The sequence below is a fragment of the Marmota flaviventris genome, chromosome 18 (genome assembly GCF_047511675.1).
Source record: "Marmota flaviventris isolate mMarFla1 chromosome 18, mMarFla1.hap1, whole genome shotgun sequence".
Taxonomy (NCBI): Eukaryota; Metazoa; Chordata; class Mammalia; order Rodentia; family Sciuridae; genus Marmota; species Marmota flaviventris.
Window position 1 is genome coordinate 1,890,929 of NC_092515.1, and position 23,166 is coordinate 1,914,094.

Below are 23,166 nucleotides of genomic sequence, written 5' to 3' on the forward strand. Positions count from 1 at the left end.
CGGCGCTTCCATGACCCACACCGTGTCGTATTGGCCATCGGCCCGGGACTGACCGGCCTCTCGGGCCTGGGGTGGGGGGGTGCCTGGGCTCCCTGGCGAGCCGCAGCCGGTTCCCAGACCGGGGAGGGGCCCGGCGGTGCTGCTGCTGCGAGGGAAGTTCACAGGAGGCTGGAGTCCAAGGAAAACTAGGAAGACACTGGGTACACTTGAGCAGAACCAAGACGGAAAGCACAGGACATGCTTGTGTTCCTAGAGTCACTGGACTATCACACAACTGGGAAGATCGCGCTACCGTAGGAAGGAGGAGGGAGTGGTTCAAGGTAGAAGATGCTTCAGATTCTCCAGTGTCATAAACCTGTTCAGGCGTCATACTCCGGGAAAGCTAAAGCTGCGTTGTTCCCCAAGCAATGGGAACCCGAGTCCCTTCTCTTCCAGGTAATAATTGTCACTGTCCCAGACCTCGGGGTGGCCGTCAAGTGTGAGGCAGGATTGGGAGGAACTCCCCCACCATGATCTCTTGGGGAGAGGCTTCTTCACCGACCCTGGCAAACGTGGGAAGGATGCTTGCAAACTGTCTGATTTCAACCAATGTGCAGGCTTGTCAGATGCTTTCAAGTCTCTCAAACAAAGTGTGAAATATTTTAATAAGCCAAAGCTATGTGGAATTTCTTTAGATGCCTTAACTGTGCCCCTCACGTAATTTCTGTCATTTTTTTCAAAACATTTTTTTAGTTTTTAGTTTTGTCCATTTGGTATCAGTTTATCAGATCAAATTACTTGTGAGTATATTCCCCCTGAATTGTTTTCTCATTTGCAGCATTAACACAATGTTAATAAATCTTTCTGTGGTGGAATTAATGGGAAATCCATCCATTCCAGAACTTGTTTCAGAGGATCAAAATTTAAAATCATTAATTGCACATTTGGGCTGTCTGTGTGGTCCTTGACTGTTTGGGCAAAGGACTTCAATTTGATATTCTAGAAATTTGTCAACTCTTGTCTGAATCCGCATAATTAATATTATGTCACTATCAATCTGAAATGGCTACTTTTCCCTAAAATTCAATATTAATTTAACACAAACTACTACTTGAGTGACTTGGTGACTTTTAGGGAAATACTGTCAGCAAAATGCAGGCTGTAGTTAAGTGCACCCCACCGGGGAGACGGCCTTCATGGTGTTTCTCTAGCATGATCACTTGCCAATTCCCCGTGTCTCCGATCTCTCTTTACATAGAGTACCTCAGCACAGTATTTTCCTCAATGTAAACTGCTCTTAAAATAATCAGTTTTTTAATTTAGTGACCAGTCTTGTTAAATTTGTGTATTTACCAAAAACCACAGGATTGGAGTCTCACCTTGAGGGCCAGTCAGCGATGGCTGCTTCACAGTGAAGTATACTGGCCACCTGGCCGTTCAGCTGTTGTGGGCTTAAGATTGTTAAGGCACCTTCAAATGTCTCATTTTTTTCTAGGTTGTCAGTAATCACTGTTTGTCACATAACTTTTGAGGCAATGGAACACACCTGAACTAAGAATTATTTCATTCTACCCTTTATACTCACTTAAAATCAGGCATCCCATCTAAAACAAATAAGTACCTGGATTGAAACTCTTGTACTTCCCCCAACAAGGTCAGAAACAGGGAAGAGGGGGGAAAAAATTGACTAAGATATGGAGTTAGGAAAGTGAAAAAAGATCACTTTTTATGTAGACATTAGCTTTTTGTAAATATTGTAACTGGTGAGTATAAAATACAAAAGGTATAGTTAAAACATTTTCTCTATAAAACTGCTAATCTTTAAAAATATAACTGCTGCTAAAAATAAGAGCTCTTATTTCAGGAAAATTGGTGCTGTTTAGAAAACGAGATCTTGTGCCATAAATGCAGCTGAACTAAATATAAACATTAGTTCACACGTTAATGCTGTCGATGGAAGGAGTAAGGTAGAAAAACTTAACCAGTGACATCTTTTCCTAAACTATGTAGTATAACCATGTGATCATCCAGAATTTTTATTTTTCTTTGTTCAGATCACAAGTTCCTCAGCAACTTAGGGAGCCCCAGTCTTAAAATTTTAAAAGTGGGGGACTAAAGATATAGCTCAGTGATACAGTGTTTCTGGGTTCAGGAGTCAAATGCACTCTGCACGTGCATCCTGGACTGGGGACTCCCTCGTGCCACCCCATCTTGGAGGGCCAGCACACACCAAGGTGCTGAGCCTCAGAGGGCTCCCTTAAATGGTAGCTCCTACTAACTCTGGTAGCTGGAATACTCTGGGGAAAAGAATGAACAAACCAAGCTCGTTGGTGCTGCTTTTTACTTCATGCTGCAGCGACCAGAGCCTTACAACACTCCCGCTGGGCTGGCCATTCCTCTCACTGCCGTTTTCCCTGCTCCTAACTGAAGCACAGTGCCCACTCAGGCATCTATCCCAGAATACCCTGCATCAGGGCAGAGGGGCTGATGTGTGGCCACGCTGCTGCACCAGAGGACAACTCTGCAAGAGCCTTGGTCTTCCTGCCCTGCTGCCCCACCCACAACTGCCCTACCCTGACTAGAGTGGGTCTCAGGAAGCCCAGGTCCATTTCCTCCTGGGGAGTCCCCTCAGACCAACATATGCAGTCTAGGAATCCAGGTGCAAGAAGGGGGCTGTTTTCCTGGGTCAAGCCAGGGATACTGGCAAGCCAGCGGACCCACCTGCCCTCTTCTGCATGGCATGGCTGGCCAGCTCCTCCATCCCCATCCCCCTCCCAGCACCCTGGCCTGAGTGGGGAGAGAGAGGATGTCCCAGACACCAAGAGGTCAGGGCACACTTGGCAAAAAGTAGAAGACCCTAACTCATGTCACCACAAGACACTCTTATTCCACTCCAAGGCTCCAAGGTCACACACGCTTTCAGCAACATCCACATAAGGGAGACATCAGGGAGCAGGGGTGTCACAAGCCATCCTAGAGCTGCATCATGACCCCTATGAGTGGCCCTCGTGGAGACCCTGGCTGGCATGGATGCTGTAGCAAGCACCCATGACAGTCATCTGTCCCCTCAACCTGAGCCTCTCCAACAGAAGAGGCAAGAATGAAGTGTTACTAACGTCCCTGTGCCTGGCTTCCATCCAGACTTCACCTGATGGAGTTGTAGTCACCAAGAAAGAACCTAGTAGTCAGGACCTGACTTTACAGAGTAAGAGGAGATCCCACACAGAAGGGAACTCGTGGAGGACATGGGCCCCCATCACTGAGGACCTGGGCTACAGATGGCCAATGTTCATCTGTATGTACAGGTGACGGTGGCACCCACCTTGCTGGGCCAGTCCTCACCAGACAGGGTCCAGCACACAAGAACACACAAAAATGGCCAACAGGTGGCACCTGATGGTTCACCTGACTCAGCCAGCAGAGGCTGACTCCAGAGGTGCCAAGGGGTACTGGGGTGGGTCAGCAATGCTTGCAGCAGGCACAGGCAGCAACAAAGGCACAGACGCAAGGCACATGCCACCAGAGCGATTCTTGGTCTCACCACCACCAAGCTTTCCCTCAACAATGCTGACCTCAACACAGTGCCACTGACTGGAGCAGGCCTCATGCCTCAAGCCCAAGGACACCAGCTCCCCAGAGCACAGTCCCCCGAACCCTGAGTGTGTCTGGCAGACTCTCGGCTCTCAGCCAGCCTGCCCCAGGAACTAGCTCAGATAAATCAATGCTTCTGAGAGAGGGACAAGTTTCCAGCTGCCCCTAAGAGGGAAGACATTCCAAGCTCTGGATCCCCCAAGGAGAGAAGCTTCTGAGGGACACAGGAACTGTGAATGGAAATGTAGGAGCCACACCCGTGAGAATTGCCATTTATTCCCCAAGTTGCCCAAATCATCACCAAGGGTTCACCACGGGGTGCAAAGGGGGGAATGAGGAGGCTCAAACACTGACGGGGGTCAGGAATTTGGAGGGAGGGGGAATGGTGGGGGGACCCCAGCTGTCCCTCCCTCTTCTAATGCCACAGAAAGGGGTCCTCCTCTGGCTGGCTCCCCTCCCCATCCCCCATGTCCAGTTTCTCTGGGGGAAATGGGTTGGGGATGTGGGAAGAGGGCGTAGTGTGAGTGGGCCCCAGAAGGGGGAAGGGCGCTGGGGTGGGAGTGCCCCCATTTCACATGCACTCACAACACTGTCTCCCAGGGAACAGGAGTGGGGGGAAGTCGGCCAGGCCAGGTCCCCCTCCTGCCCTGGATTATAGGAGGAAGGGGTTAGTGTTGGGTGCTGGGGGACCTGGGGGCATCATTGGGGGCAGACCAGGGCCCCCACCAAGGGGAGAGATGTAGGTAGGTGGAGCTCCAGGGGCTGGGGGCACAGGGCTGAGACGGAGCTGGTTCAGGGTGAGCGTTGCAGGGGGCGCTGGCTGGAAGGGATTGGTGACAGAGGGGCCGGTGGCTGGGGCTCCTGTAGAGAGAAAAGGAGACAGGGTGCAGTCAGCAGGTGCTGGCTCCGCCAGTGTCTGCACACAGTTGGGGGGTGGAGGGAAGCATCCCTAGCCCATGAGGCACTGGCTCTGGCTGGCCTGCAGGGGGTGCCACACTCACCACTTGGCAAGAAGGGATTGGAAGCCTTGGCTCCTGGAGGAGTGGGGCCGGGTCGGCTCACCAAGGAGTCCAGATCGACGAGGGCTGCATTGGGCCCCAGGAAGGATTCTGGCGTCTTCCGTGTGGGAGGTGTGGGGGTTGGGGCAGTGGCAGGTGGGGAACTTCCCACAGCTTCAGCCAGAGACCCCCCAACCCCACTCATGTCAAATGCCCCAGGGCTGCGGGCGGGCACCTCTCCTGCAAGCAGCTCCAGCTCCCCTAGGAGATAAGCAGGGTCACACAGCTCTGAAAGGAGCCAGGCAGGCTGGGACTTCCTTGAGGACGTGAGGCCCAGAGGGATCATGATCTGTCCAAGGCGGGCAGCTCAAACTCCAGAGCCCAAAGTCAAAGCTACAGGGGCCTAATTCCAGGGAGCAAGCACAGAGGGAATGTGGTGTCCCTGACAACCAGGGCAGTGACTCTCAGGAAGCAGCCATCTAAGAAGGGCCAGGTGCTGAAAGCAGGATGGTGCTCACAGAGCACCTTCAGGCTCAACACAGGCTCCTCACAAGAAGCCCACCTAGGGGCTGGGGATGTGGCTCAAGCGGTAGTGCGCTCGCCTGGCGTGCGTGAGGCCCAGGTTCGATCCTCAGCACCACATACCAACAAAGATGTTGTGTCCGCGGAAAACTAAAAAATAAATATTAAAATTCTCCAAAAAAAAAAAAAAAAGAAGAAGCCCACCTAGCACGCGGGCCCCCCATGGGGATCTCACAGTGGAGGAGCCATGGCTGTCGCCATAAGCTGATGACCTCTATTGGCCTGAGGTCACTTAAAAAAAAAAAAAAAAATCTAAAAATTCTAATGTTAAAAACTACACAAATTTGTAAGGGGAGGAAAGGCTGAGAAGAATGCCAGCTGCAGACCAGCGGGCTGTCTAGGTCAGCGCCACCATAAGGGAGGAGGGGAGCTGGGGTCACTCTTTCCCTCCAGACCTCTTCAGTGGAAACGCTTCTACACCAGGGCTGGCACTTCAGCAGGAGTTTGCTTAATTCAAGAATTTTTTAAAAGTGGACAATGGCTGGGGACACACTCTGGTAAAGAGCCCTGCACTGGCCTGCTCCAGACGGATGCCTCGGGCAGAGAGGGACCAGAGGTGGGCGACCGGGTAGGCGATCACCAAAGGGAACTCTTTGTACTGCTTTGGCAACTTTTCCCCTCTGACATGACTCCCAACACAGCCACAGTGTCCTCTGTGAACAGGGTCTGGCTCATTCTATCTCACCAACTCTTCTGTCTTAAAGACATCCTGTCCTGCCTGGACGAGGAAAATGGGACAGGCAGAGACGGCGTGGGGAGCTTCTGGGGAACAAGGGGGGCAGGCAGCTCACCCGTGCTACTTCCAGAGGCTGGAAGGACTGTGCGGAGTCGGTCGAAGTCTGAGAATTCATCAGGTTCTGGGTCGAAGCCTCCAGCTGTTATGGGGGTCAGGGTGTTCCACTCAGCAAGCACCTGGAGGCCCTGCCTCTGCGCCCCGCACCCTCAGGACCCAGGAGGTGAACGTATTACACCAACATGCACATACAGCCCAGCTGCCCAATACCTGCAGTGCCATTGGTGCTGGGTTTGGCAGGTGACCCCCCCCAGGGGTCAGAGAACGCAGGTGCAGGAGCCCAGGGATCAGAAGCTGGGTGTCCACTGACCGGAGCCCCACCTAGGTGAGGAAGGAACAGCGGGGGGGAGGGTGGCCTCCCTGTTTGTGTGGCTGGGGGTTGCTTCCTCTGAGCCCGTAGCCACTGAAGCAATGACCCTAGCCCACGTCCATGCCTCCTCCAGGCATATACACCTGTACACCCATCGGGGTGCAGAGCCTGGGCCTAGCCTCACCAGACCTGCCACTCCTCCAAGCCTCCAGTCTTTGTCCAGACAGGCATCCAGCCCCTCCACACCCTAACCCAATCCAGCTTCACCCGCCACCCTCTCCAGGTACCCAAAACACACTCAGACTCTCCTGCGCAGTCCCTGTACAGCTGCCTCCTCCCCAGAGGCCCTCCCAAGTCCTCCAAGACTCAATCTCACTTGTCCTCCTCTGGGCCATCTCATCTGACACCCACAGTGTCCAGGGCACCCTCCACTGCCTGGAACCCCCTGACTGCATTTGTTCCCCCTCCTAAAGGCATGGTTGGCTAAGGGTTGTACACAGGGCTGAGGGGCTGTAGTGGAGTGGCCTGTGGCACTCACCATCAGAGCTTCCCCATGGGTCAGGCATGGGGCCCTCTCCAGCTGCAGGGGCTGGGGTCCCACCCCAAGGGTCAACAGAGGGTCCTGCAGGGGCAGCAGGCCTCCAGGGATCCCCAGAGGCTGGTGTGGGGGCTGGACCACCCCAAGGATCAGCAGCTGGAGGGACAACAGGTCCCCCCCAGGGGTCTGAGGCAGGGGCGGCCGTGGGGATGGGGCCAGCCATGGGTGCTGGGCCCCCCCATGGGTCTGAAGCCGGTGGAGGGGCCGGGGCCGTGAAGACATCAGCAAGATCCATGAGAGATGACTGCAAGAGAGAAAAGAGAAGAGCACACAGGTGCAGGAGGGACCGAGGGCAGAGGGTAGGGAAGGAGGGAAAAGGGTGGGGAGCCGGAGGAAAAGACGGTGAGGACCTGGAGGGAAGGAGTGTGGGACCCTAAGGGTGCAGAGAAAAGACGAAAGAAGGGCCATCTCAGATGCCCTGCAGTGCCTCACACCACTGGTCCTGCCCATCTCCATCCACCTCCACCTACCCACAGCCCAGTCACCAAAGGGCCTGGGCCTAGTCCCCCCACTCTGGGCCCCTCCACTACCTGCATGGCAGCAGGTGGCCATTCACAACCTCTGATCAGCCCCTCAACCTGCAGCAGCTCAGGCTGCCCCACATACTGCGCCACATCTGATCTCAGCAGACTTTGCCTACCCTCCTCGTGCCTCACCCTGGACACCCTCCCCAAGCCCTGTTGTCCTGCAGCGACCGTGGTACACTGGGCCTCCAGGCGCTACACGTGTGAGAACACTTGAGCAGTGTCCAGGTGTGTGGGGGTGGCAACTGGGGCCCCATCTCTCTGCAAGTGGAGGTGCCCCACATTCATACACATGCCGCAGGCAGCACCCACGAGGCAAACAGCCTCAGAGAGACAAAAGAGCCACGTCCTTCTTCCTGGTCAATCAAGAGTGGAAGGAACAGAGGGGGCAGCTGGGGCAGCTGGCGCAGCCAGATGAAGACCCTGTAGGCTGAGGCCGGCCTGAGCAGGCATTTTTGTCCATCAAATTGGCCCCGCTAGCTGACTACCCATGGCCACAGCTATTGCTCTGCATGTCCTCACATTTCAAGTCAGGACTGGCCTCAAGATTCCCTTGCCCGAAGGGTGGCAGTGGGGTCCAGAGAGTCATGGAGATGCTCAGGGCAGACCAGTGAGTGAAGAGAGGTCACCAGTGGAGACTGGACGAGAAGGTCAGTGTTGACCCTGCAGCCAGCCCTGAGGGACTCAGCCCCAACACCCAAATGAGCCCCATCCACCCAGAACCCTGATAGATGGAAGAGGAGCTTCTGGGAAGGTCTGGACACAGCTGCACAGCTCCGCCTTACCATGCGTTTCCCCAGAGAGGACACCCCAGGCAGGACATTCAACCCATGCCCTACACCCCACCCACAGCCGCGCAGGCTCTTGTAACATTCTGGGCCTTCTCTCTTCAGTACACCATGCCCAGAAATCACCTCCAACCACAGGAGAAGCCGGACGTCCCAGGGGAAGAGCACCCCACTCACTTCCTCCTTGCCTCCAGTCTCTCTCTTGCTCTCCTCTATTGCCATCTGCAGCCTTAGGTCGTCCCCACGACGGATTCGCTCTTCCTGTGGGGACAGAAGCACCAGCCAGAGCAGGAGTCAGAGCACAAGCACTGGGCAGACATGGCTTACCGCGGCCTGGAAGGCCCCACCACCCTTTCTCCTTTTGGAAAATTAAAATGGGATGTGGACAATGAATGAAATGGTGTGGGACACCTGGGCCAAAGGCGGGTGGGTGGCAGGGAAGCATGTGTGGTCCAAGATGTGAAGAGTGTGAGGTGCCCCAGGGGGGCAGGGGCCACCCCACTGCCCTGGCCTTCTGCCAGGGCATGTGACTTGGTGGTGCTGCCTGCACTGGGGGTCTGCCACGCCAGGACAACCCTAGCAGGTCTGCCTCACTTCCAGGGCATCTCTACCAGACCCTATGCTACCCGAGGTCCTGCAGCCAAAGACACTGAGAGCTCAGTGTGGACCAAGCCTGTGGGCTGGGGGCACTCCAGGAAGGGGTGAGGGGTGGGACCCAAGCACCTGAGTAGGGTGTGAGGGGACCCCTGGGCAGGGCAGGGAGGCCACTCTGACCTTATCGTGTTCCTCTCGGCTCAAACTAAGGGCCAGCTGGAGCTGGACGTCATCCTCGGGGCCGCAGGACGGGGGCTGGGGGAGAGAGAGTGTGAGGGGCAGAGGTGGGGAAGCCAGAGGCAGAGGCAGAAGGGAAGGTCAAGGAGGAGGACAGAAGACTGGAGAGGGTCAGAGAGGGGCACAAGACCCCCCAAGCCAGTGAGGGATGGGCAGAGGGAGATGCAGAGCACCAGATGGCGGAGATCCAGGACAGCTCCCAGAAAGGAAGGAAGGACAGAAACAGAGGACCAGGGCAAGCAGAGACTGAGCAAGGGCCAGGGAGGAGGGCTGGCAGGAGTGAGGGGAGCAGTGGAGAGTGAGGCATGGAGACAGGATGGCAGGATGAGATCGGCCCACGGCCCACAGCACCACCCAGTACCTGGTCAGCCTCCTCCTTGCTCATGGCCAGGGCCAGCTGGAGCTGCAGCTCCTCCTCCCCACTGCTCTGCGGCCAGGCCTGCTCTGCCTCAGGCGGGGGCCCGGAGCCCACTGCTGCTGAGGAGGCTGGGGGCAGGAAGAACACAAGACAGATGGACCAGGAACCAGGGACCTGGGAGTAAGAGATGGCAACCCCAGGGAGGGAAGGCGGGTGCTTCTGCTGCCAGATATCCACCACCAAGGCCTCTGCAGGCCAAGCCTGGGGCAGGGGTTGAGGAGCTAGGGTTGCAGAGAGAGGTGAAGGCAGACCCACCCACAGGAGGAACAAAGGGAGGACAGGAGCAAATTGCTGAGGAGGAGAGGGAGGGACGAGGGTGCTAAGGACACCTGAGCCCAGGCCTGTTTGCCTTGAGGTCTGCCCCAGAGCTGGGCAAGAGGTTCTTCTTCCCTGTCCCCTCTTAGCCCCCCACCAACCCTGGCAACCAGGGATGGAGGCCCAGAGCCTCAGTTTCCAGGGGCTCATGGAAGACTGTGGCTCTGGCAGGAACAGCTGGAATTCACAGGGAAGGACAGTGTCAGTTCAGGCTGTGGGACCCAAGGCTCAGTAAGAAGAGAGTAAGTAGACAAGGAGCTCTTGGTTCCGGGAGTAGAACAAGAAGGGACAGCTGGGGACACATGAAGCTGTCTCCGGGGCTGGCAGAAGTTGGAGAAGACAGTGGTAGGCCCCCAGGAGGGCTGACAGAGCCTCTGCAGTCAGCATCTCCTCACCACCCCTCCCTCCCCAGCGCCAAGTCTGCTAAACTCCCCTATGGGCACGGCCTCGGCAGCCCCCAGAGCAGACCCTGCACTCCCCTCTTCTCCCCACCCTAGCAAGTTGTCTCCTTCAGCTCTAGGTGCTGGGTCCTGTGCTCCTGGTCCCACCCACCCTGCATCCAGGCTCTCCTGCAAGTTGTCGGAGGGTCCACCGCACTCTATCAGGGCAGCCCGGAACCAGATCAGCGCAGTACTACAATGGGCCGCCAGGAGTCCCCATCCCACTGCCAAACCTTGGCCCCAGCCAAGGTGGGTGGGGAGCTTCAGGTCCACCTCATTCTGTCAACCACAGCATGGGGGGTTCACCCTCATTAGCCACCCTCCACAGGCGCCCTGTGGCTGCCAGCCCTGCCTGCTTCTACTCTCACCCTAGGGTGCTCCTGAGCTGCCTCCCACAGCTTGCTCCAGGGCAGGACCAGCAAACTGTGGCCTTTGGCCAAAGCTGGGCTTCTCACTTTCAACCAGCAGAAAAAACAAATGATAAAGAATACATTAAGACAGGGGCTGGGGCTGGGGGTCAGCGGTAGAGCACTTGCCTGCCATGTGTGAGGCACTGGGTTTGATTCTTAGCACCATTTACAGATAGATAAAATAAAGGTCTATCAACAACTAAAAATATATATTTAAAAAAATACATTAAGACATATGAAAATTACAGGAAATGCTGGGAAGTAAAACTGACCAAATTATAGTGTCATATTGTGTGTATGTACAAAGATATAATCCCACCAATATGTACAATGATAATAAACTAATTAAAAATGGAGGGGGAAAAAAAAAATAAGAAACTCAAATTTCAAGGTCCATGGTGGAGGTTTTGGGGACAGGGCCAGGCATGCTCACTTATGTGGACTGAGTAAAGTACATGCCATGAGATGGTTAAGGCCCCCAGTCTTTAGCCAATGCCCTGCCCAGCCCAGCCCTTCCCCACCAGCCACACTGGCCACTCCTGAGTCTCCCTGACTTCCTTTCCTCCCTGCTTTAAACTCCAGCTACAGGTTCATGGCCAAGGCTGGAGCCCTGGGCAGGTCTGTATACATGCTGCTCTGCCCTCACCTCTCCAAGTGGGAGCTAACAGAGAACTCAAACATGACACAACCAGACAGAAACACCCGCAGCTGGAACCCCCTGGCTCACAGGCTCCCTCCTGCTCCCTCTGCTCCAACAGGTCCAGCCAATCTCATTTCCAGGCAACACTCCATCTTCCCCATCCAGGAACAACCCCACTACCAACGGGGCTTTCCTAACCCAGGCATACGCGCACTACCCCGGAACAGCCAGTCTCCTGCACACCCTACTGGCCCTCCCTCCCCTGTGCGGCCAACTCCTCTCATAGCTGTGAGCATCCCCCCATCCAGAAAGAATGCATTACCCTGCACAATCCAGGGCCCACACGCCTGTCCATGCTTCAGGGAAGATCATGACCTTAGAATAGGGGATGAGCTCCAATTTCCTCTTTATTGTACTTCTACCTTTTTTAAAATGTTGGTCACTACCAATCAAGCTGAGTGTATCACTTATGAAGATCATCCTAAAGTCCCATGAAGCAGACACAAAGGCCTGTGGTGACCCTGGCTGATCCCCTCCTCCACAGCACTGGCCCTCCATCTCTGGTTCTCTCCGCCCACTCCAGAGCCTTTGCCCCACCTCATTTCTGCACAGGACAGCAGCACCCTTAAGTATGAGTCTGCATGACCTCCTAGCCCCATATCTGGAGGCCCTCTTACCTGGCACCAACCACTCCCCAGAGAGACCTGTGGGCACACCTGTCTGCACCTGCTCCAGGGACACTGCTGGCTGCCCTCAGGACCTAACGTACCTAGCCCTTAAAGAGGCACTGGGAGAATACTGTGGGAAAACTGAACAAATTTCAATTCTAGGGTTCCATGGCAACAGGCAAGGAGAGGCCTGAGGGGAAGGAAAGGACACAGGCCCACCAGACCAGGGTCCGGGTGAGGAAAGCCGGGCCCCTGATGGCTGGAAGGCAGGAACTCACAGGAGAAGACCCGATCCGAGGCTGTCAGGGGCTTCAAGGGAAAGGGAAGGGACCTCACCCGTGGCGGTCTGTGCAAGCTTCTCCTTGGTCTTGAGTGCGTGGGCACGTTCTTCCCGCAGCCGGTCCTCGTCACGCAGGAGGGCCACCAGCTGCTTGGCCTTCTCACGCACATTCACACCCTGGTCCTTGCCATCACGATCCACATACTGGAAGTCCTTCAGTGTTTGCACAGCATACATGTTCTCCTTGCACTGCTGGGACACACGCTCTGAGCCAGTCTTGATGAGGTACTCCATCAGTGTCATGGCCTACAGGGCAGGGACACACCAGTCACTCAGGTTGGGTATCCCAGCAGAGCCTGCAGAGAAGTACCCAGACACTCATGCAGCCTCCTGGGTGCAAGTCCCACGGCCCATGTCATCTCAGTGGTAGACATGTCCATCCGCACAGTAGGAGCATGAGGTGGTAGGAAGGGTGAAGTGACGACACATGCGCAGAAGGAGGCGAGACAGAGCGTGTTCAGAAAGTAGCCACGCGCAGCGGTCCAGAGTGGTCACCGAAACTGCCTGCAGCCTGCCAAGGGCTGGGGAGGCTGAGTAGGGAGGGCACCTTCAGTGGGGTGGGGGTCCTTTCAGCATGATGAGAAGTTCGGTCACCAGAAAGGGGTGGCTGCCCAACACCGAGTGCACCAGATGCCGCCAACTGTTTGCTGCAAAGGGGTGACCTGGAGATGCAGCTCTATCTACCTGAATGAAAACAGCAAAGAGGATAGGGCGGCCGCAGCCACTGGGTGGCCTGGGGTCATCTGCTGCCACCAAGCTTTCTCCACATCCTTCAAATCAGAATACGAGGAACAGGGCCAAACAAAAGTGCACCTGTCAAGGCACTCTAGAGGTGCCTTGGACAGCCTGCGCCTCGGTCTGTAAGTCTGAATGTGCCCTCACTCTTGAGAGCCCACGCTCTGCACACTGACAGGAGTCTGGGGTGACCAGGTGAAGTCCTCCAGGAAGGAGCCCACGCTCTCAGACAGAACACCAGGATGGCAGCTGGGGCTGGAGCTCAGTGGTAGGGCCTTGGCCTTGCACATTTGGGGCCCTGGGTTCAATCCTCAGCACCACATAAAATAAATAAAAACAAAATAAAGAAACTGTGTCCATCTATAACTAAAAAAAAAAAAAAAAATTTTAAATAGAAAGAAAGAACACCAGGATGAAGAGGTCAGGGCGGAGAAACACTGCTGTTGAACCTGCACCCTTTGGGCCTTCTATATTTTGTAACATATGAATAAGTTATCGTTCAATAAACTAAAACTGAATGGGGGATAAAACACATCCTTGGGCAAGGCCTGGACCCAAGACCCCATCTACAGAGCAAGGTTCCAGGTCCCTTTAATACTGGCGACCGTCCTCAGAAAAAGGCACATCCCAATTTTACAGGTGATTTTCAGGGGCTTCGTGGAGCCCCCAAAACCCATCCAGGCTCCCAGGTACACAGCAAAGTGGGGGGGAAACGGAGGGATAGGGCTTCAGTTGTAGCTCAGTGGTACTTGCCTAGCATGTGTGAGGCACTGGGTTCGAACCTCAGCACCACATACAAATAAACAAAGACATTGTGTCCATATAAAACAAACCAAAAAAAATTGGGGGGAAAAAAAAAAAGGAGGCAGCTGCTGCAGCCAAACTCTGTCTAAACTGTGAATTTGCCAGAAACTGCTGCTGTGGGCCATTAGCATCTGCCCAGCCTTCTGGGGGAGAGAGCCTAGGTTTGGCCAGGCTCTCTAAACACGTGTTAGGAGCACTTATGGATGAGACTGGAGACTAATCTTTAACTGGCCCTGGAAGTGTTTGCATGTAGCAGGGAAAGGAAAAAGCACAGTGATTTCTATCCAGCATCACTCCCTATCCTGAGAGGCAGAGGGGCAAGCTAGGTCCAGAACTCCTGGGGCCCAGCACTTTGGAATCCAGAATCTCCCTGATTTACAACAGGAAGACTGTGCACATGCCACCCTAAGAGAACTCTCAGAGGAGAGTCACGCCAACTCACAAAGTGAGACCAACACACACTCTATTAAAGGCCCCACCTTGGTCAGCATCAGACTTTGCACCAATGGATTATAACAAACTTTCACTTTCAGAGCTCTCTGGACTTCGGAGTTGCAGTTAGATTGTGAACCCAGGATCTAGCCCCAAAACCCAGCCACAGTGAAATGCGTACATCAATTGAAGTTAAGTTCACACAGTGGGGTAACCATATACACAAAAATAAAAGAAAAATGAACTGCTACATGCAACAATATGGGCCAAGCCCCTAGACCCGATAGTAAGCAAAGGTGGACCTCAAGCAGCCTTCTAGTGTTCTAGATCAGTCTTGGCAGGAAGCCACGGTGCCTCTGGGGCAGAGATGTTATGAGGGAGGCTACCAGCAGCTGGACACACCCTCTGCCTCCCTCTTGACAGGACACACAGGTGTGCAGGTAGGCAAAAGCAAATCACACTACACACTCATGATCTGTTTGGTATGCCACAACTCAGAAAATCTTAAAACTTTAATGTAAAAGCAGGCAACTGAACAACCCAACACTCCCTGCTAAACTTTGAAACAGCTTTATCAAAGATGTCCTACATCACAATGAACAAGGGGTCAGCACCTACTTTCTGTAAAGGGCAATGCATGGAATTTGGCCTAAGGCCTACAGCTTGCTCACCCCTGAGCTACTTCTGCCTTAGTTTACTGATCTGAAAAATCATTGAAAAGGAGGGAAGAACCTCCTTCACTGGGTAATTTGGAGGCTGTGCTGAGAACCTGTGTTTGACAGAGGACCATGCCTAAAAGTGGAGGATAAACACTGAACCTACTCATTCAAGATTCATCCCTGGGGCCACTCGGAGTGTTCTTTTTCTGCAGGGGCAGTTAGACCCCACGAAATGAGGCCAGGCAGGAGCATTCTGGCTTTGGAGAGATGAGCCCACGTCCCAGACCACTCCCCAAACTCTGAGCCTCAGTTTTCCCACCCATCCAAGGCGACAGAGGTGGGAATGAGAGGTCCTCCCCAAGCGGGCAGGAGTCAGCAAAGGGGCCCTGAGGGCAGAGGGTGTGCCCCAGGCTCCTGGCAGCTCAGGGACACTGGGTCTCTGGGATTCCATCTTTATCACACACACTTCCAGGAGGGAACTGTGAAGCCCAAAGGAGGTGCCAGTCAGATGCAGACAGTGGCCCCTGCTGAACCCTGGCCAAGTGTACACTTAGATCTCCACATGTGTGGCAGCAGCTAGAAGAGCAATTCATAATGACTTGCACGGCCACGTGCAGGTCAGCATGGGGATAGAACTGGCTCCAGACGCAGCAGGGTATCACAGATGCCATTAATTCTCTGGGGACTCCTGAGCACTCAAAGACTAACATCCACAGGCTCTGTCACAGGGAAAACAGAATCAGAAGCAGCTGCAGAATTGGAGAGCAGAGCAGGGGCATTTGGGCCAGGTCAGGGCATGGAGAAGGAAAGCCAAATGTCACCAGGGGCCAGGTGTGGTGGCACACACTTGTAATCCCAGCAGCTCAGGGGGCTGAGACAGGAGGATCACGAGTTCAAAGGCAGCCACAGCAACTTAACAAAGCCCTAAGCAACTCAGCAAGACCCTGTCTCTAAATAAAATATTTTTTAAAAGAGCTAGGGATGTGGCTCAGTAGTCAAGTGCTCCTGGGTTCAATTCCCAGTATACAAAAAAAGTCATGGGGGGCGGGGGGGCCTCAGCAGCAGAGGGCTTGCCTAGAATGTGCCAGCTGCTGGGTTCGATTCTCGGCACCACATAAAAATAAATAAATTAATAAGATAAAGGTATGGTGTCCAACTACAACTAAAAAAATTTTTTAAAAATATTTTTAAAGGGCTAGGGATGTGGCTCAAGCGGTAGCACGCTCGCCTGGCATGCGTGCAACCCGGGTTCAATCCTCAGCACCACATACAAACGAAGATGTTGTGTCCGCCGAAAACTAGAAAATAAATATAAAAAAATATATATATATATATATTTTTTTTTTAAAAAGTCATGGGGGACCTTCCCAGGGTGACAAAAATGTTGTGTCTTGACTTTGATGGTAATTTAAAATACACCCATCTATCAGAATCCCGAGAGTGGTATCTAAAAAGGTTTTACTATTTACAAAGTAGATCTCATTAAGTCCATCTTTTAAAAATTTTTTAAGGGGCTGGGGCTGTGGCTCAGTGGTAGAGTGCTCACTTAGCACGTGCAAGACCCTGGGTTTGATCCTCAGCACCACATAAAAATAAATAAAATAAAGGTATTGTGTCCAACTACAACTGAAAAATACATTTAGGGATGAGGATGTGGCTCAGTGGTAGAGCACTTGCCTAGCATGTGTGAGGTCATGTGTGAGGCCCTGGGTTCAATTTTCGCACCGCATATAAATAAGTAAAAATAAAGGTCCATTGACAATAAAAAAAGGAAAAGAAATGATACTTTAAAAAAAAAAAAAAAGCACCTTCAGTGTCCAGCCCTGCAGGAAGGATGAGGGGTGGGAATAGCAGTGCCTGAGGCCAGGGCTTGGGACTCTGAGCCTGTGGCTACATCTGGGTCCCCTACCAACATGGGCTTCTTTTCCTTTCCCTACCATTTGTGGGGGGACCCCTATACTGGGTTCAATTCTCAGCACCACATATAAATTAATAAAAATAAATAAGGGTCCATCAACAACTAAAAAAAAAAAAATCCACGGGCTGGGGTTGTGGCTCAAGCAGTAGCGCGGCTCGCCTGGCATGCGTGCGGCCCGGGTTCGATCCTCAGCACCACATACAAACAAAGATGTTGTGTCCGCCGAAAACTAAAAAATAAATATTAAAAAATTCTCTCTCTCTCTCTCTAAAAATAAATAAATAAATATAATCCATAATTTTTTTAAAAAATTAAAAAAAAAACAGGTTAGAAAAGTCAGGAAGGACCTGTGACTGGCCTGGCGGCCTCTTCAGAAGTCTTCCCCTATCACAACAGCTTCAGAGTCCTCCACCATCCCCACAAGCCCCTCTAACTTAGTTAGAGTTGACCACCTCTGTCCCGCAGCTGTTGGGGGGCCAGAGCAGGTCCTTAGCACCATCCAGCAAAAGGCCAACCCAACAGGATTCAAGACACAGCCTTGTGTGGACTCCCCACCACCCTCAAGAAGCACCCAGGCCTACCCGCCCATCTCTCCTGCCACTTCCCTGCCCTGTGTGCAGCCCACAGCCACCAGCCTGGAACATTCCCAAGACTTCCTGACCCTGCCCAAAAGCCACCTGCTGCATTTTGCCACCAGCAGCAATATACCAGCTACTGGTCAGGAAGGATCTGCTATCCAAGGCCTCCAGCCCCCCACCATGCACTCCTCTCTTCCAACCCCATCAGCCCATCCTTTCTCCCTGCCCCCACACAGACCTTGCCTATCCTCTGGGCCTTGCCCCAGTTCTCAGCAGGAGAAACGCCACTCAGTCCATCATTTACAGTCCATCACAATAAGTACCAATAACTGACTCCATCTATGATCTACCCAAGTCATGACCCAGCCTGGTGTGTCATGTAAGTGGGCCTCAATTCCCCATCCAATCCCTAGTGCTGCCCCTTCTCTGGGCCTCCGCCTTCTCACACTGGAGCAGGGGAACCATCCCTGCCTTGGTAGCAGTCCCTAAGGTCAGCCAGGACAGAGGGGCCTTGGACCTCATTGTGTCCACCAAGACACAGAGCAGACCTCCACAAACAGTCAGGGGAAAACACAGCAGCAGGGCCCTGCAATGCTCACCAGCCATGACCCAAGTTAGAAGAACAGCACTCCTTGGACCCTCCCACGAGGGAGGTTCAGCGATGGGCCTAAGGTCCCACCCACAGAAGTAACCCAGCCACCTGGCCTCAGTCCATGCCCTTGGTCTCTCTGCCAGAAGACAAGGAACAGAGTGACCTAAGGAGGGAATGCCAGGCTCTCAGCACCCAAAGCAGCGGTCGAACCAGAAACCCACTGACTGAGTCCTGCCCACAGACACAAAATTCCCTTCAGCCCAAAGCCGAGGCAGTGAGTCTGTCTCGGTTAGGGCAAGCACACTGGACCACATTTACCAAAATTACACGTGCACATGCCCTCCAACCAGCAACTCCAGCTCTAGAAAATAGCAAACATACAAGGACATTCTTGCTTGAAAAAGCAAAACACTGAAAACCACTTTGAAAGAAAAAAAAAAATCAACACAGAATTAAGGAATTAAGGCCAATCTGTACAGCAAAATATTCTGTAATTGTAAAAAGAAACACTCTCTCACTTTTTCTTTCTTAAATCAGGGTCTAATTTACATACAATTAAACCTACTCTTTTTTTCAGGGGACTGAGGCTTTAACTCAGGGGTGCTTTACCACGCAGCCCTTTTCATTTTTTGAGACAGGGCCTCACTAAGTGGCTGGTGCTGGCCTTGAACTTGTAATCCTCCTGTCTCAGCCTCCTGAGCCACTGGGATTAGAGGCACGCGCCACCCAGTCAAACCCACTCTTTCTAACATACAGTCCCAATTCTGACCAAGTGCCCCAGCACATAACCACCACTGCAACCAAGATACACAGCTGTTCTGTCACCCAAAACTTCCCTTTGCTGCCCCTCTCTCATCACCCTACCCTGACTCCTGGCAAGCACTCACCTGTTGTCTGTCTTGGGGTCTGCACATCAGACCCTAGTAGTTGCTGCACAGCAGCAATAAAGAGTATAGCCGAGAGGTCTGACCTCTTAAATCTCAAGAAAGGCAGCTGAGATTCCCCATGCTTCTCTGACATGCCCACAGCCCAGTGTCATCTGTGTAAAGGGGTCCCGTGCTTGGATGGGGACGCAGATGAGAATGTCCTTGGATGAGGGAACTATGGGCCCTCTTAAATCCTTAAATCTCTGAGCACACGAACCTTACCGATATTTCACTCATTCAAAAGTAGACTTACACAAGGGTCAAAACTCTTTAGAATGTTATAGATCTGCTACTCATGATCCACAGGTTCCACATTCCCAGATTCAACCAACCATGGACCAAAATATCTGGAGGTAAAAACTGTTTAAATGTGTACGGAGTTTTTCTGTTGTCATTATTCCCTAAAAAATATAGTATCAGAGTTACTCACATAACGTTAGCATTGTGTCAGAAATCAACAAGTGACCTAGAAGTGATAAACAGTACACAGAAGGATATGGGTAGGTTATTTGCAAATACCACTCCATCTGCAGAAGAGACTTATGCATCCTTGGATTAGGTAAATGCAGGGGACCCGGAACCAATGCCATAGGGATACCAAGGATCAACTGCATTTGTTGCTGTCATTAAACAAGAGACTTTACATACAAGCACAGCATTTCAACTCCTCTTGGGAACCAGAAGCTCCCCTGTAGGGCACACCCTGCTGTCCCAGTTTTCCAGCCCCAGGGGACAGACCAGGTGCTGACCTTGTAAACGTGCCGCCAGTTCTTGCCATGGTCATTGAGCCGCTTCCAGATCATGCTCATGATCTCCGAGAAGGCCACGACATTGTAGGTGAGGTCGGCAATCTCAGACATGAGAGAGCTAGACGGGCCCCAGGGATCATTGCTTGTGGCCTCACGGACCTTGATCTCCGCCTCCGAGTAGTTGTGGACAATGTTCTTCATCTGGCGCCGTAGGGACGAGGTCGACATGGTGCCCGGCGGTGGTGTCAGGGGCGTCAAGGGGCGTGGAGAGATGGGGCAACTCACAGAGGGAGGCTGCAGCAGATGCTGGCAGACTGCTGCATCTGAAGGGGGAAAGGATCTTTAAAAACACAAACCAGACACAGGCCAGCCAGAGCCCCCTCTCTCCGGCCTCTCCCTGAGGCTGCCTACTCCGCCCCTAACTGTGGCCTGCAAGGTTCTGTCCCTTGTTAACCTCTGTCTGAAAGTCACCCAAGCCATCTTTCAGTTCCTCAAATGTGCCCAGCTCTTTCCTGCTTAGGTCCCTGCTCAGTGAGGCAGAATATACAGCAGGTCACAGGCACAGAAGTCATACTGCCCTGGGCCACACCCCAACTCAGCCCCTTCTTAGCCAGGCTAACTTGGGCAGGCCTCAAACTCCTACCCTCTCTAAAACGGAGATCTGTGTGGCAGTCCAGAGAACGGAGAGGACCTGGTGAACAGAAGACCTCCGTAAAGACTGGACAGGCAGGTCACGAGACTATCACCCTGCCCTCATGCTCTCCTCCTTCACCAGACTCCCAGTCCCACACGTGCACCTGAACATCACGATCACGGTTTCCCAGGGGCCTCCCAGAAGACTCTGTAGCCCTCATGATGTTGAGTTCATTCAATTGATTCTGAGGCTGAGGTCAACCCACAAGCCCCACAGGGCAGAAACCATATACATGTGTTTGGACATGGCTTTTCCTACAAACTCTGAAAATCATAGAATAAATGGTGCAGGAAGGAAATGAAGAAAAGAGGGCAGGGAAGATCTCTGGATCTGGATAGAAGAAGCAGAGAATCCAGGGCAGAACAAGGACACAAGGGAGAGGAGGCTGGTGAGGGACTGAGGAGTTGGTAGGGAGACCAGAGTCACTCCAAGGCAGCAGGAAGTGGGGGATGCCTGGAAACCAGGCGTCCCTCCCAAGGGCTGGAAGGAAAACTCAAGGAAGGAGACATAAGGGATATAAGAGCCCCACTGATGGGCCCCAGCCATGTGTCAGGCCTCACTAAGCATAAGGCATACATTATCTCATCTAACACTGCATTAGACACTGCGCTCTGGAGGTTAAACAACTTGGCCACCGTCTTATCAGAAATGGCAAGGCAGGCTCAACCAAGGCCACCTGAGCTCTAAAACTTACACTTTTAAATTAACCTAAATTAAATGAACCTGTTGAGACCAACTGATGAGACCTGGACAGAAGGCAGAAATCAAGCTCACGAGAATAGTACCAGCAAGCATTTGCACAGCTCTCACCTCATGACAGCCACCTTCTAAGTGCTTCACACCCATTAACTCAACTAATCCTTACATCTCCATGCAACCCAGCCACCTCACATGGGAGGAAACAAACAGAGGCTAACTCCCTTGCCTAGGACACACCTCACACCTAAAGGAGCCTGGGTCCAGAAGAGGCTCTGACCACCAGTCTATGCCTCTCCAACAAACCATGGAGATTTACTGAACCCTACCATGACCTAAACCCAGGGGACACACTGGTGAATAAGAGTGGCTGCCTTGAACTCAGGCAGAGAACCTTGCCCACAACTAAGTGGAAAAGGCAGCCAGAGTCCCAAGATAAGCCAGGGACACGAAGATGAAGAGATAATGTGACAAATACAGACAGAGAAAAGGAATGACAAGGATACTGGGAGAGAAATATGGAGAAACTTGGGCAGAGGGGGCTGCCCTGAGGCATGTTGAGACAAAGACACAAGGATCATGCAAAAATATGAGAGGAGAGCAGGGCAGGAGGATAGGGAGAAAAGACAGGCCGGAAACAAAAGAAAGGCTTGGGACCGAGAAACAAGAGACAAAAAAAAAAAAAAAAAAAACAGGATATAATGGGAAAACAAACGAAATTGAGATTCAAATTCTGAAGCAACCAGCAAAGCAAGCCTCCTTGAGATTTAGTATGCTCAATTCTGAAACGAAAGAATTCCTACCTGGCATGGTTGTTGATTAAGTAAGATGGGTACACAAAGTGCTTGGCTCTGTGCCCCACAGATAGTAGTCGCTCAATAACATCGTCTGCAATCATTATCAGAGGAACACAGAACATTTCCAAAGGGTGGCATCCCAAGATAGGCTATCTTAATGCCATGTACTTACTTCAACACTCTTAGAAAACACACCTCTCGAGTCAAAGATCCATAGGCACCCTTAGAATGAAGCTGTTTTTCAAATCAAACTGATACAAAGGGAACTACTGAATTAAGCTGAATACAACTGCTATATCAGACAAACTTCGACAAGGGAACTCAAATGACCAATATAAAACATTTATTGAGACAAAAATTTCTAATTAAAAAATAAATAAACAGAGCTCCCAGCTAATCACACACTGTTCCAGACACACTGGGCACTTTTCAATACCACCTCAATGGAGAGGCACAGACCCCTGCGTGTACCAATCACACACACATTTAAGACTAGGAAACTAAGGTCTGGAGAGCGAAGTCGCCTGCCGGGTATCACAAGAGCACCAGGACCAGAGCGGGCGCTCTTCACACACCGAGCCCTGGCACCCCGAAAGGCGCAGGTCCCAGACCCAGCAGGAGCGCGCCGGAAGGACGTGAAGGAGACCGGCGAAGGGGACGGGAGCGGGGGAGGCTCGGGAGAGAAAACAGAACCCGGGAAGACGAGCACAGGAGCCTGACAGACAGACAGACACACACAGGCACTCCAGCTCCAGACGCTTCTGTAAAAACACCGACTCGGGCGACGAGAGAGCAACCCAGGCAGAGGGGCAGTGGAGACGGGGACGCTGACAGCCGGACCGAGAGAGGCACAGACAGCGGACAGACGAGCCCGTCCGGACGCGGAGGCACAAAGGCCGCCACGGACGACGGCGGACGAAACCCAGAGGAACCGGAGAGAGCAGAGGCCCGGCCGGAGCCCGCGCGCCGCGGCCGAGGCCCGAGCGCCCGGCACGGGGCGGGCAGAGAGAGGACTGGCGGCCCCGGGTACCCGGCCCGCGCTCACCTTGGCCCCTCACGCGGGGCTCCGGGGGGTCATGGCGGTCAGCCCCCTGCCCCCGCTCGGCCTCGGTGTCGCGGGGCGCGCGCCGGCTGCGGGCGGCGGAGGCTCACAGCGGCGCACACGCGGACGCACGGAGAGCCGCACGCCGACGGCCCCGCCGCCCCGGCGCCCGGGAGGGGCGCGGAGAGCCGGGCGGGGGAGGGGAGCCGCCGAGCGGACGGGAAGCAACCGAAGGAGCCGACGGACCGGAAGCGGAAGTGATCGCGCGCCCCGCCCTCTGCGCTACTCCCGGCTCCGGCGGCCCCCGCTTCCGCGACCA

General features: G+C 53.2%; 1 protein-coding gene across 2 annotated transcripts; it reads right to left on the bottom strand.

Moving 5' to 3' along the window:
• Nucleotides 1-3,828: 3,828 nt before the first annotated feature.
• Nucleotides 3,829-22,949, bottom strand: Epn1 (epsin 1). 2 transcript variants are annotated; one of them, XM_027921069.2, is made up of 11 exons: nt 22,851-22,949; nt 19,619-19,941; nt 12,222-12,471; nt 9,356-9,480; nt 8,938-9,012; nt 8,341-8,424; nt 6,792-7,095; nt 6,154-6,264; nt 5,942-6,025; nt 4,572-4,829; nt 3,829-4,431 (listed from the first exon to the last, which is right to left on the bottom strand). In XM_027921069.2, the coding sequence occupies exons 2-11, from the start codon at nt 19,844-19,846 to the stop codon at nt 4,223-4,225; spliced, it is 1,728 nt and encodes a 575-aa protein (XP_027776870.1). In that variant the 5' UTR covers nt 19,847-19,941; nt 22,851-22,949; the 3' UTR covers nt 3,829-4,222. The 2 variants fall into 2 exon arrangements, with proteins under 2 accessions (XP_027776870.1, XP_027776871.1); XM_027921070.2 differs by lacking the exon at nt 8,938-9,012.
• Nucleotides 22,950-23,166: the final 217 nt, after the last annotated feature.